The sequence below is a fragment of the Balaenoptera acutorostrata genome, chromosome 6, assembly GCF_949987535.1.
Source record: "Balaenoptera acutorostrata chromosome 6, mBalAcu1.1, whole genome shotgun sequence".
NCBI classification, from domain to species: domain Eukaryota; kingdom Metazoa; phylum Chordata; class Mammalia; order Artiodactyla; family Balaenopteridae; genus Balaenoptera; species Balaenoptera acutorostrata.
The window spans coordinates 111,384,064-111,397,846 of NC_080069.1; the positions used below are offsets into that span (position 1 = coordinate 111,384,064).

The 13,783-nt window shown below is 47.6% G+C and overlaps 1 protein-coding gene across 14 annotated transcripts in view; it reads right to left on the reverse strand.

Annotated features, from left to right (window-relative positions):
• The window catches only part of CDK5RAP2 (CDK5 regulatory subunit associated protein 2), a 185,154-nt gene that overhangs the window by 83,981 nt on the left and 87,390 nt on the right, over positions 1 to 13,783 (reverse strand). For all 14 annotated transcript variants that reach the window (XM_057548360.1, XM_057548356.1, XM_057548355.1 and 11 more), the window contains 2 exons: positions 12,827 to 12,967; positions 4,127 to 4,224 (listed from right to left, as the gene is read on the reverse strand). In XM_057548360.1, coding sequence (XP_057404343.1) covers positions 4,127 to 4,224; positions 12,827 to 12,967 — 239 coding nt within the window. The remainder of the gene's footprint in view (positions 1 to 4,126; positions 4,225 to 12,826; positions 12,968 to 13,783) is intronic.

Consider the following 13,783-nt stretch of genomic DNA (forward strand, 5'->3'; position numbering starts at 1 on the left):
ATGGCTAGTGCCTACTGAACTAGGCGGTGCAGTTCCGCAAGCAGGGCTCCGGACTCCTACTGATGTGCACGTGGCAGGGATCTGAACCGGTTCTCAGAGGAACAGAGGCTCCAGCAGACACCTGAGTAACGTAAATGTTTCAATGAAAATCTCTGCGCCTAAAGCCTTGTTTCACACTCAGGGTTAGCTTCTTAAGATGGATTCCCAGCAGTGCAATTACTGGGTCAAAGTATGTGAACGTTTTTTGAGACTACCGAAACACCTTAACATATCAGAAAGCCTCCTTTTTTAAATACCAAGAAATACGTCACTCTGTCCAGCGTCTGACCTATTTTTCCCTGAAAGGGTCCATCAACACTTTGAAACTGTCGGAAAAAGTGTATGAAAATGTGGATTTGTTTTAGGGAGAGGGTCCACGAGCTTTCATCAGATTGTTCGAGAGGGGTCCACAGCCCCAAAATGGTTAGGAGCCATCGCTCTAAAATACGTGTGCCACAGACTCAAGCCCCACTTATCCTCCAGCGATTTCTTCCAGCTCCATCCATCGAACTGCACATATAAATCAACATCTATTGGAAGGAAAATAAACCATTATGTCTAATCTTCTATGCTCGCTGCTTTGAAGATGGTTCACTGTGAAGCAGCCTCCTTGCAAGGGAAGGGGCCCTCCCAGCAACCTGTACCTAGTTCCATTTCAAGACAATCATAATGATCAATTTGTAAGGCTGATGGAAACCTTACAGAGGTGTCACAGCACTGCACTCGCTCGGATGCGGTCATGCCGCAGACACGTTTAACCAGGGGGAAAAAAAAGGAGATTGTTTTAGCGAAGCTCCTGCAGTGAGGGCTGGGGAAAGCTGACTGCTTCACTCCCTCTTCCATCTTCTGACAGGGTGAAAAGTACACAGCTGCTGCTCCTGCGTCTGTCATTTCTGTTTCCCCAACTCCACGATCTCTGCAAGGTGTGAGGAGTCGGTGGAACAAAAGGAGCTTCGCTCAGAAAGAAAGGACAGCCCTGAGCCTTCCTCTTTCTGGAGCGGAGTGGGGGAGGAGCTGGAGGACGCACGCCCCCACAGTGCCACCACTCACGAGCTCAATGACCTTGTCGGTCAGCTCAACTGCCCGAGTCCTGCTAGCTGCATCCGTGAAGTGGGGACAGTGCCTTTCCTTCAAGAGTGTTTTGAGGATTAAATGAGATGTTATAAGGGAAAGAGCTTAGCACAGTGCCTGACACACACGAGGCGCTCAACAAACATCACCTCCTTCCTTCCACGTATTCTAATGACTCCCATACAGCAGATATTTATATGCCAAGCTTTCTGCTACTCCTGAGTTACAGGCGTGATTTTCATCTGGAGATGACTTAAACCCCCCTAGGGCACATGTGGCAATTCTGGAGACATCGTTGGTTGTCACAACTGGGGCAGGGAGGGTGCTACTGCCATGTAGTGGCAAAAGCCAGACATGTCGCTAAACATCCTACAATGCACAAGACAGCCCCTCAACAAAAAGACATAAAGTTATCTAGCCCCAAATCCCAACACTGCCGAGGTTGAGAAAGCCTGAGTTACAGGCAAAGTATAAACTGTCCTAGTCCTCCAGATGAGCGCTGTCTCAGTAAGGGCCTGGGCTCAGGAGCCACGGAGATCTAAGCTCTGAGAACTCCTAAGTGTAGGAGCTTGGGAAATACCCTCAACATCTCCAAGAGCAGATTTCCACTTCTGTGATATGGGGTTGAAGCGTCACTGTGAGGAATAAATCGTAAAGGGAAAGGACCAGGCACACAGCTGCCCTTGGTCAGTTCCTCCCTCCCCGCTCCCCCTTTCCAACTTTAGTTACAAGTACATCATACGTCTCCAGAGTCATCCAGCTTTCACTGCCAGTTTCCAGAGAGTGAGCAATGCTGGAGTTACCCCAGGGGACTCCACCGGCCTTAGCCCACAATTCTGCCCTCTCGCTATGGCAAGGTCTGAAGACTCAAAACCCCCGACAAGCTGAGTTTATGTACAGTGGCATACTGAGACATACGGAGGCTTTTCACATTGCTGTTAGTCTTAATAAACGTTACCATTTATTGAGTGCTTACTACGTGCCAGGGAGAATTAGGACTTTACACATTATCATCTCGTTTCAAACAACCCTGGAAGGTAGATAGGGAGGTAGGTAAACAGGTAGGTCTGTACGCAGGCCAATCTCAATTGCACAAATACATATCCTGAGGCTCAGGGTGAAAAGTGACTTACCCAAGAGCTCAGAGCTGCTGAATGTATTTTGACTCTGAAGGTGAACAGGAAACCTTTTAAGCATCCCTGTGAGTCACAGCCCTGAGCCACCTTGGTCCCATGCACCTTGTTATTCACTAAGGAAGAGCCTATGAAACGCAGAGCCGCCATCCGTGACGCTGAGGAAGCCTGACGGCGGCCACATCCACCCCAGGGCCTCTCGGTGCCCAGAGTCAGAACTGGCTCCCATCGGAGTAGCTGCACAATTAAACCCGCTGTGCCCATTCCCCCTCCGAGGTTCCCGGCGCTACTCAACCCCTCCCCCAAGTGAAAATGACGAGCAGCTGAGGCTTCTTGAAAAAGCTCACTTTCAGAGAATTGCATCAGCATGTTTTCATTTTCCTTAAACTCGCTTCAGATTAAAAATCCTGAAAACTGGGCTTCCCTGGTGGCGCAGTGGTTGAGAATCTGCCTGCTGATGCAGGGGACACGGGTTCGAGCCCTGGTCTGGGAAGATCCCACATGCCACGGAGCAGCTGGGCCCGTGAGCCACAATTGCTGAGCCTGCGCGTCTGGAGCCTGTGCCCCGCAACGGGAGGGGCCGCGATGGAGAAAGGCCCGCGCACCGCGATGAAGAGCGGTCCCCGCACCGCGATGAAGAGTGGCCCCCGCTTGCCGCAACTGGAGAAAGCCCTCGCACGAACCGAAGACCCAATACAGACAAAAATAAATAAATTAATTAATTAAAAAGAAAATCCTTAAAAAAAAAAATCCTGAAAACTCATAACTTAGAAGAGTTGGGAGGGGGTCCATCCACTGAACATCTCCCGAGTGCCTACTCCATACCAGCCCCCGTGACAGGCACTGGGAAATGCGGACAGCAAGACGGGACCCCTGCCCTGAGGGGGCGCACGGTCCAGGCCGCGACGCAGGCCACACCAGCCAAGTAACAAAGGGAGGTGAGGGCAGCAAAAGAGCGGGCCTCCTGACAAGGGGAACCCCTGAGGCAAATCCTCAAGGATGAGGGGGACGCAGAGCAGGGCGCAGACAGCTGCTGAAGGCAGAGACAGGAGACACCCGGCCCCGGAACAGTGAGGACCCCGTTAGGGCTGGAGTGAAGGGCAGAAGAGAAGCGGCAGAGAGGGGTGGGTTTTCTTAACTTTCTATTATGCAAAATTTTAGACATTAGCACATGAAGACAAGTCAGTATAATGAGCCCCCCGACACCTACCCACACCCCTGTCCCAACAACCAGGGAGCCGTGGCCAATCTTGTTCCATCGGTGTCCCCGCCCGCTCCCTGCGCTGCTGTGCAGTGTGGAAATGAACCCCAGACATCATATCCTTCCACCTGTAACCATCCCAGTGTGCAGAGAGGTGACTCCTCCACGGGAGAAATCACTGAGGCCAACCCAGTGCTGGGCAAAGAGAGGCCCAGATGTGTCACTTGCCCGTGGTCACAGGCAGGGCAGCGGCAAGACCACTAGCCTATAATCAGCTCTCCTCCCCACATCTCATTGCACCAAATCACCTCGGCGATTCTGTGAAGACACAAGTCACTCCGAGTCACTTATGGAAAACAGGGATAATAATGTTACCTCACAGAACAGCAGTGAGGATTACAAGAGATAATACACGCGAAGGCACTTTCTAAATCTATAATAAAGTATTATAAAAACCTGAGTAATTAGTATTAATGATATTTTTATCCTACATTTGCTGCCCAAAAAATCAGACAATTCCTGCTAGGAAATAGGTATATCTGATTTAAATAAGGCAATCGCCATCCAAGCACTTTAAGCTTCCTAAGCAAAGTGGGAAGGCTTCACTGCCTCAGAAACTACCAGCATTTATTCAAAATACGTGTGTTACGCATGCGCGTGATGTCCAAACAGAAACCCTTACCTGTCTGAGTCCTGCAGAGATTTTACCAGATGTGTATAGATGTCCTGCTCTTTCTTTAAGACCTGAATCAGCTCTTCATAGCCTAATGGTTGCTTTTCCTGAAAACGACAATGGGCATCTGACATTAAGAGAAGAATTTTGAAAGCGCACATCCTTACATTATGCAAACACATGTGGATAGTTCTGGTTTACAAATCCAAACAAAGGTGATCCCCTGTGCCAGGTTCCAGATCAGGCCGCAGTCAGAGGGCACCATCTGCAGGGGGAGTGGGGAATGACCGCCCATCACTCACAGAGGAAGAAAGCTGAGCGCTGTACTCCCGACAATACCCAACTGCCCTTCCTGGAACTTCCTCCCCCCTCCCCCCCCCCCCCCACAACCCAGCTCAGAGCTGCTGGTCACTGTGTTCACAAAACTACACAGAATGCCCTTCCACGCTTGTTCTTGCTACAAAGAAAAGAAATTCATCAACCAAAACCTGACAAGTTTTAGGGACAAGGGACTTACATTAAAATAGAAGAGGTCGGGTGAGGCACGCTTTCAGGGCACCATGAACAGACTGATGATAAAGAGATCTGAGGTGGATCTCTGCCACGTACTAGCTATGTGACCTCAGCTAACCAGCTTAACAAACCTCTGTGAGGCTCAGGCTCCTCATTTATGAAGTGAGGATGTAATTTTGTGAATTTCACGAATGTGAGAATTTTTTTAGAGTTCAAATCTTGGCTCTGTCGCATACCAGTTCTGGGGCCTCAGGAAGTTACTTACTGGAGCCCCCTGTGAAATGCTGGACAACAGCCACCACCGTACGGAGTTACAGAGCAGATAGAAGTTCAGCTGTGCGCTGGAAGGAGTCAAGGATGCCAGGGGAAATGGCCAGTTCCAGTACTGATGCAATGAAATTCAAAAGCAATCCATGTCTACAGCATTTTGTCACACCAGAAAACAAGGAAGTGTTTAAATAATGGAGCACTGTCAAAAGGATACAGGAGCCAGTTTGAAAAGGCCAAGCCTGGGACAACTGAGCATCAAAATAATGATAGTAACAGATTATAACCCACTGAGTGAAACAGACATTCACGTCCACACGGACATGAGTAAATGAGTACATGGGAAGAAGAACGGGCTTTTCTTTATAGAACAACTAACAAATGTAGAAGGAATAATGGAATTAGAAGAATCACCATTTGCTAACCATCATGGTAAGGAATTATTCACCCAAGAAACATAAAAGGAGGCTAAAACTAACGGGTGAAAGTTTGAAGAAGATCAGCGTATTTTCATAGACTCAAAAGACCTCCCCTCGAATACTTACTAATTACAAAGGAAAAAAGAGTAACTGCATAGTCAAGACACCATGCAGACACCACCTTCACAAAGTTACCCAAGTCAGCATGGCCGGTAATGGGACAAACCTAAGCCATGTACTGTCGGATAGGACACACTGAGGACACACAGCTCTGGTCCTGTGACACTCCTGCCAAGGACGCCTCCCCTGAATCCAGGCACCAAGAAGCATCAGACAGACCCGACTGAAGGACGCTCCACAACAGAACCGGCCTGGACGCTTCAAAAGTCTCAGGGCCGTGAAAGTCAAGGGAAGGCTGAAGACTAAAGTCTATCAAATGCAACACAAGATCCTGAATTGGCTCCTTCTACTACAAAGGGCTTTACGGGACAGCTGGTGAGACACGAATGAGTCTGAGGGTTCGATGGCAGTCTGAGGGTCTCTGCTCAGTCCCTGGCTGTGATGGCTGTGCCGTGTCATACAGGAAAAGGTCCCTGCTGACACGAAGTACACACTCAAGTACTCAGAACTGACAGGGCTTCACACAGGCAACTTACTCTGAGATGGCTCAGGACAAGCAAAACCCTTTACTCTTGTAACTTGCCTATAAATCTGAAATTATTTCAAAATAAGAAGAAAACGTTAAAATAAAGAAGTAAAGTGTGCAGGACACCTGGCATAGCGCCTGGCACAGACTAGAAGCTCCTTAATGCCAGGGAGACGCTGGGTCAGTGGAGAGAGAGGGGCTGCAAGCGGCCCTTGCATCTCATGTGGACTCAGCCTGTCGCCCAAAGTTCAGATAACGACCTAGGACAGGGCTTCCGACCCCGACGAAAACTCAAACATGAACGAGGCGAAAAAGGTACATCTTTATTTCCGCTAACCTGTAACTGAAATTTAGCATCTCCTTCATTTAGGGGTTGAAGGAACACTGTTACTGCTACAAACCACAGTAGTACTCGTGTTTTCCTGAGATTTTGTCATCAAAAGAAATAGTTACTCTGTATATGTTGCAAGTATCTCAAAATATTTATTCTCATCACTACCTCAAAACTACAGCAGTCACTCTGTTCACCACTAGATCTTGTTATTTAACACATTAATAAAGAAGCACCATTTCTACAGCTGATTTTTTTTTATATTTTTTTTTTTTAATTTATTTATTTATTTATTTATTTATTTTTGGCTGTGTTGGGTCTTCGTTTCTGTGCGAGGGCTTTCTCCAGTTGCGGAGAGCGGGGGCCACTCTTCATCGCGGTGCGCGGGCCTCTCACTGTCACGGCCTCTCGTTGCGGAGCACAGGCTCCAGACGCGCAGGCTCAGTAGCTGTGGCTCACGGGCCCAGTTGCTCCACGGCATGTGGGATCTTCCCGGACCAGGGTTCGAACCCGTGTCCCCTGCATTGGCAGGCAGGTTCTCAACCACTGTGCCACCAGGGAAGCCCCTTTTTTTATACTTTGATGACCAAATTTCAAAATAATTGGTTTCCTTTATAATCCTGTGCACATATTTTGTGCATTTAAACACTTTTCCAGGGCAGAGGTCCTTGGCTCCAGCACACTACTAAAGGGATGCAGAGGGCAAAAAGGTTAGCAGCCCCTGACCCAGGAGAACGCTGCTGTGCTTCTAGCCCTGAATGAAACAAGGCCAAGGCACCACCTGCCAACTGAGGGTTTTAAATGCTAACCCACCAGTTTGATCATGAGAAGCTGGCCACCCACACTGCTAGAAATGTCAGGCCCTTTTGTAAATCGTGTCACATGACACTGGCACAAGGAGCTCCCACCTGCCTTCTGTACACAGTCACCACTGTCAGCTCCCACCCGTACACACCGCACGTAGACAGAGGGCCCCACGGGAGCGCCTGGGAGGAACTCACCCAGGGATCAAGAGGAAGAGGCTACCATGTCCTCAGGATGTCAGTCGTGGTACAAAGTGCTCTCCAGCATTTTCTCATTTAATCCTCACAAGCCAGTGAGCTCAAGCATTACCACTCTCCCCATTTTGGTGATGAGGGAACTGAGGCACGGAGTCAGGGTGGTGAGGCAGGGTGTGGACCCAGGCAGCCAGGCTCCAGGGCCTGTGCTCTTCGGTCCACCCGTGAACGACCCATGATGGATGCAAAGCACTGGGAGCTTGACAAAGGTGACACAGTCACTGTCAGCCACATAAAGGCCAGCCAACAGTGACAATGAAAATAAGAAAACCTACTGCTTCTTGAGCATCTACCACCAAGGGCAGGGATTGTTAAGAGCGTGTGACCTTATTAGCTGTGTGACCTTGAACAAGTTACTCAACCTCTCCGTGCTTCAATACCCTCACCTGTAAGTAGAGGTAATAATTCTACATATCTCACAGGGTTGTGAAACAGATTAACTGAGCTAATCTATACAAAATTCTCACACAGATGCTTGGCACAGAGTAAACACTTAAGGAGTGTCAACCATAACTACCATTCCTACGCTCCAGTGCTAGGCCAGGTCCTTTACATAGGTCATCTCTAATCATAATAACAACCAAGGAGGTATATTAATCTTCCCACTTTTCAGATGAATAAACTGATTCTCTGAGAGGACAGGTCATGTACTTGAGTCCATTCAGCTAATAAGTGGCAGTTAGAATTTGTGCTTAGATACGTAACCAACCAAGAAAGACTAGGAAAAAAGATGAATAAATGTGGACCTCGGTTGGATGGGGGAGACTCAGCTGTGGGATCTACATATCCAGTGAAAGAATCCCGACCCGGTATCTTAACTGGCTCACCGTGGGCCTGGCTGGAAGCCCCAGAGGACTGCCCACTGCGGTGCAGGGCCTGGGTGCCCGGCTTGGTTCCCCTCCCCTCCTTTCAGGCAGCCATTCCAAACCTTCACCAGGTTTTCCAGGTCACTGCTCACCTCAGCCCCCACCCTCCACCTGCCAGCCGGCCACACCTGTGCTTGCTTTCCTGCCCTTCCACCTCCGTGGAACCAGCAAACTCCCTCCTCCTCCTCAGGGACCACGCTCCATCAGTCGAGCCCTCTTCACTGACACCCTCCGTGGTCCCTTACAGAGACCCTCCTCCAGCCCCACGGCACCCTGGTTCACCTTCACCTTCACCCGGAGCTCGTGTACCAGCCACGTGTCCACAGGCCTGGGGACCCCTTGCGGGCAGCAGCATCCCAAGCCAGGCACGGTGCTTGCCACAGACGCTCGCTGAAATGATGATTACAAAGGTAAGAGGGGAACACAGGGACCAATATGACTCTTCAGAGCACAGATTCCTGTGGATATTTTGCATAATGGAAGTCAGAGTGAGTCAACGTCTTCCTAGAAGCAAATTGCTCACCCATGTTAAATAAATGAACTCTTCAGAGCCATTTGGGTCCCATTTCATCAATCACCTGTTCCCCTGCGCTGAATCATGCCCCATTAGAATGAAGTCATTTGGCTCCCTCGGCAGAGCTGGCAAACCAGTGGATCTTCTCGGCACAGAGGCAGAGGGCCAAGCGGCCCAGAGGGGGCCCCTGCTCAGCAGGAGCAACCAACCCCCCTGTCCCCTACCCTCTGCCCTCCATCCCCACTCTCCACCCCCGCCCTCCACCTTGCCTCTCCAAACAAGACAGAGCCCAAGAGTCTACAACCCTTGGCATCTGTGAGACTCTCCAGTATGTTCCCAGTAAACACTCCCTTTCATTGTTGTTTTGCTCAAACTCCTCAGCGTTGGATCCTACAGCTTGCAATCAAAAGAACCTTAACAAATACACTCACGTTATTTTTCATCCTCTCAGGAGGTAGGCATGTAACTCCCCATTTACAGATTAGGAAGGTGAGTTTCAGAGAGAGGAGGTGACTTGCCCAAGGTCACAGAGCTAATAAGCGGCAGAATGGACATTCTGACACCAAAGCCGAGGCATTTTCTACTCCACCATAGTTTCCTCAATGACTTGAAGGAAACACATGTAATGGGCAGACCACAATCTGAAGAGGCAGCAGATATGTAAAGAGAAACCTTAATGGCTCACTTCTTGGTCATCAGGGCAATTTAGTGGCCTGGTAGACAGATGGTGTCTATTTCAGTAGCTGTGTCACAGCTCTGCAACAAAGACATTTATTTTAATACTCAGGAAATTCAGCTGCAATGTCCCAACCACGTCAATAGCCAAACTATAAATCTCTGGCTGCAGCAAGTTAAATATGGTCAGTGTGTTTTACTCTCTGTTCTTCAATTCCCTGGTCATCCAGCATTAATTCTCAGGATCACACACGATTAGAAGGAAAACAGACTGCCCAGAGCCATCGGAGACATCATGACAGCCTCAAGTTCTTCGTAGAAATGGGCAGAGGATAAACCCTAAATCAACACAAAATGGCCAAGGGCAGAGCAGAAGAAATCCGTGTTTTCTACAAAGAAAGAACCACAACCTGAAAAGTACACCTTTCTCGGGGGGAAAATACCGTAGGCTGCAACAGCTGGGATTTCTTAAACTGACACCTAGAAATGTTCAATTCCTAAATGGTCATTTATAATCTTTTATCCTCGATTTGCAATTACTCTTGCAGAACAGAATTAAAACCTTTGCTAAAATATGTAGGTATTTTGCACAGTCATTTAAGCTTCACCAGGATCTAAAATATGACTGAAATGCCCATGGGATGACTTTATACTTGTGTTTCTAAGAGACAGTGGCCAGCACAAAAAAACTAAAAACAATGTGGTACAGATGATCAAACTAGTGACATGAAATATTAAAATACTCTGTTCAGTAAATTTAGAAACTTTTTGTTCAACATCCAGACACTTTTTACATAACTAAAACATGATTCAAAATAGTAAAGTTTAACTAAATGTATTCAAATTAGTGATGATTTGTCCATCTAAAAAACCTGATGGGCTGCTATCTTCTTTCAAAACAGACTGTGCCTCGCGAAAAGACGCTCAACATTGCTAATCATTAGAGAAAATGCAAATCCAAACCACAATGAGGTAGCACCTCACAGCGGGCAGAATGGCCACCATCAAAAAGTCTACACATAATAAACGCTGGAGGGGGTGTGGAGAAAAGGAACCCTCCTGTACTGTTGGTAGGAATGTAAATGGGTGCAGCCACTATGGAGAACAGTATGGAGGTTCCTTAAAAAACTAAACAGAGGGCTACCATATGATCCTGCAATCCCACTCCTGGGCATATATCTGGAGAAAACTCTAATTCAAAAAGGCACATGCACCCCAATGTTCACAGCAGCAGTATTCACGATAGCCAAGACATGGAAGCAACCTAAATGTCCACTGACAGCTAAATGGATAAAGATGTAATGGAATATTACTCAGCCATAAAAAAAGAATGAAATAATGCCATTTGAAGCAACATGGATGGACCTAGAGATGATCATACTAAGTGAAGCAAGTCAGAAAGAGAAAGACAAATATGTGATACCACTTATATGTGGACTCTAAAACAATATGATACAAATGAACTTATTTACAAAACATAAAGAGACTCACAGACATAGAAAACAAACTTATGGTTACCAAAAGGGAAGGGGGGAAGGGATGAATTGAGAATTTGGGGTTAACAGATACGCCCTACTATACATAAAATAAACAAGGACCTACAATATGGCACAGGGAACTATATTCAGTATCTTGTAACAACCTATAGCGCAAAAGAATCTGAAAAAGAATATATGTACACACACACACACACACACACACACTCACAGGTGTATAACTGAACCACTTCACTGTATACCTAAAACTAACACAACATTGTAAATTAACTATACTTCAATTTTTAAAAAACGGTTAAAAAAAACAAGACTGTGTCTGATTATGGGTTAACGTGCATCTTAATACCCAACTAAATTTGGTCAAAATAAAGCAACTATTCACAAAATAAAGCAACTAAATCACAAAACATTAGCCCTCTGAGATTTAGTTATTGGACTTGCCCAAGGTCACTCAAGTGAAGTGACAGAGCCAAGAGAGGAATCCAGGCCTCCAGACTTCTGGCCCAGCCCAATGGCCAAGTCCTCACTGACATTCTTATTCAAGAGAGACGGCAAAACGCAAATCCACAAATGGTCAGAGTTAAGAAGGAGCTCCCACCACTCAGGCAACGGTGCCCTCCAGGACCAGAGCCGATACGGAGCGGATACACAGTGCAATGGCTGGTACTGGTGCTAAAATACTGAAACACGTCTACACCAGCTGTAAACCAACCCCTGATCCATCCACCCCAACCACCCCAGCCCCTCTCCAAGACTCAGGAACTACAGGAACTACAGGGTTGGTGCCTGGCACAAGAGCAGGCCTCCGGGACCCCACTGCAGCCCTAGCGCCTGAGTCTGTTCTGATGGCTGTGCCCGTGCTGCCCTGGTTGTTAATTACTTTGAGAATCACCCTTCACAAACACCACAAGGCATGATCAGAGTCATTCATCAGAGAACTAATTTGCATAAGAATTCCCTGTTTTCTGAACGTATGTACTTAATTAAAGCCAGGCTTAAAAGAAAACAGCAAACCTTGGCCGACAGTGAACGCCTTTCTTTCCCATCTCTGGCTGCCTAGCTGTATTACAGGCAAGCTGCACGTCAGAACAATCTGGACTTATCTCCACAAACCAATATCATCAGTCATTCAATCAACAAACGTCCACTGAGCCAGGCACTGGGATTCAGACACGAACACCAGTTCCCTTCCCCTGAGGTGCCTCCTGGGGTGCGCAGGGCTCGAGGGAGGGGAAGCAGCAAGGCGGCTCTGTAACGTCAACCCAAGGGCTAAGCGCTACGGTGGATGGGTGTGCAAAGTGCCGCAGACGGGGGAGGACGAGGAGACATCGCTTTCAGCAGGCCAGGGAAGGAGCCCCCGAGAAGGTGACACCAGCATGGCAGCCCTAGGGGTGTTCAGGAGCCACCAGGTCAACAAGGAAGAAGAAGGCATTCCAGGCAGATGGAACAGCGTGTGCAAAGGCACAGAGAGGTACAAACGGCGTTTTCGGGAATCTGCAGGAAGTGAGGTGTTGTTAGAGATGATGGGGAATGAAAGAAAAGGAGAATGGAAAGCTAGCTTGGGGCCAGATCACGAAGGGCCTGCTGTGCAATTGTAGGTGTGCATGGAAATGTTCAACTGGAAAATGTTCTTACCTCGAGATTACATAGTTCTTGAGAGAGTTGCCCCCAGGAGGGCAAACATGAGGCTCATCTTTGAACAAGCTCTAGTTTTCTCGGTTTCCTGGGCAGTGCAAATACTAACACTCAGCTGAAGGATACGAATCTGTAAGGAGGAAAGACTGAGAACCCCTCCTGCTACCTGTTGTAAGCTCATTTACCAGCACAAGGGCCTTGGAGGATCTTTAGGTCAGAGGAGTCATCAAGTATGTGTCAGGAAAGGATATGAATTTGCATGTGAATGTCCAATTTCAGTCGAGCTTACCTCGGAGAAGATGCTTTTGCTGCCTGGTGACTGAGAAGAGCACTTTTCTGTTATTAAGTTTTCACTCCTGAACTCGAGATCCTCCGCAGTCATTAAATAACGGTTCTGCTGTATTGCGTCCAATTCTTTTTCATTGAATTTCTAAGGAAGAAAACAAATCATAAGGAAGCCGTCAACAAGAAAAAAATACTAAGAGATGGTCCCAAACTCTTTAAGGGAAGATTTACTGTTTTTCACAATTTAAACAATTTCCACCATCCCCAAATATTAGGCAATTACAAATGGTAATGCAATCCCTTTGTGCATTACTACAACCAGGAGAGCAGCACGCCAGCAAGGCACAGGCAAGGACAGTAGCAGTCATTACAAACCTCCCCTCTTGCCACCACTGGGACACCTCCCAGCGGGTACAAAGACAAAGCCCAGGCTCTGGCCCCACGACCCAGGCTCCAATCCTGGGTCCTCCTTGGCCAGGGTGTGATTTCTGAGTCTGTTTCCCATGCTACAGGGTTAGTGCAGTGATTAGAGGGACTGTGTATCAAAACCCAACAAAGTCTAGGTGCTCCCGAAACATTACAAATTTGACAAAACTTGAACCGTCCGTATCTACGAGGAGATTTGACTTCCAGGAAGAAAACGGCAAGACTGCAACGACTTTGGGGGTCTGGTCACAGGTGAAAGCTCCTCCTTCACGATGAGACACAATACAGCCCGCTTCACCAAGCCCTTCAGAAGAGGTGACATCCAACAATACTACTACAAGCCTGGAAACCACTTCTCTGGTCTTTTGGCCAAATTCAAGCACAGAATCTATTCCTAACTATTTAAAACCTGGTACCTCCTGAACTAGGTGTCCGTCCACTCTCTGTGGGAAATTAAGGGTGAGAACCTCAACTCATTCCTAACCACCCATCAGAATTAATTCATCATGTCAAACATTTCTAAAAAAGCTGAAAG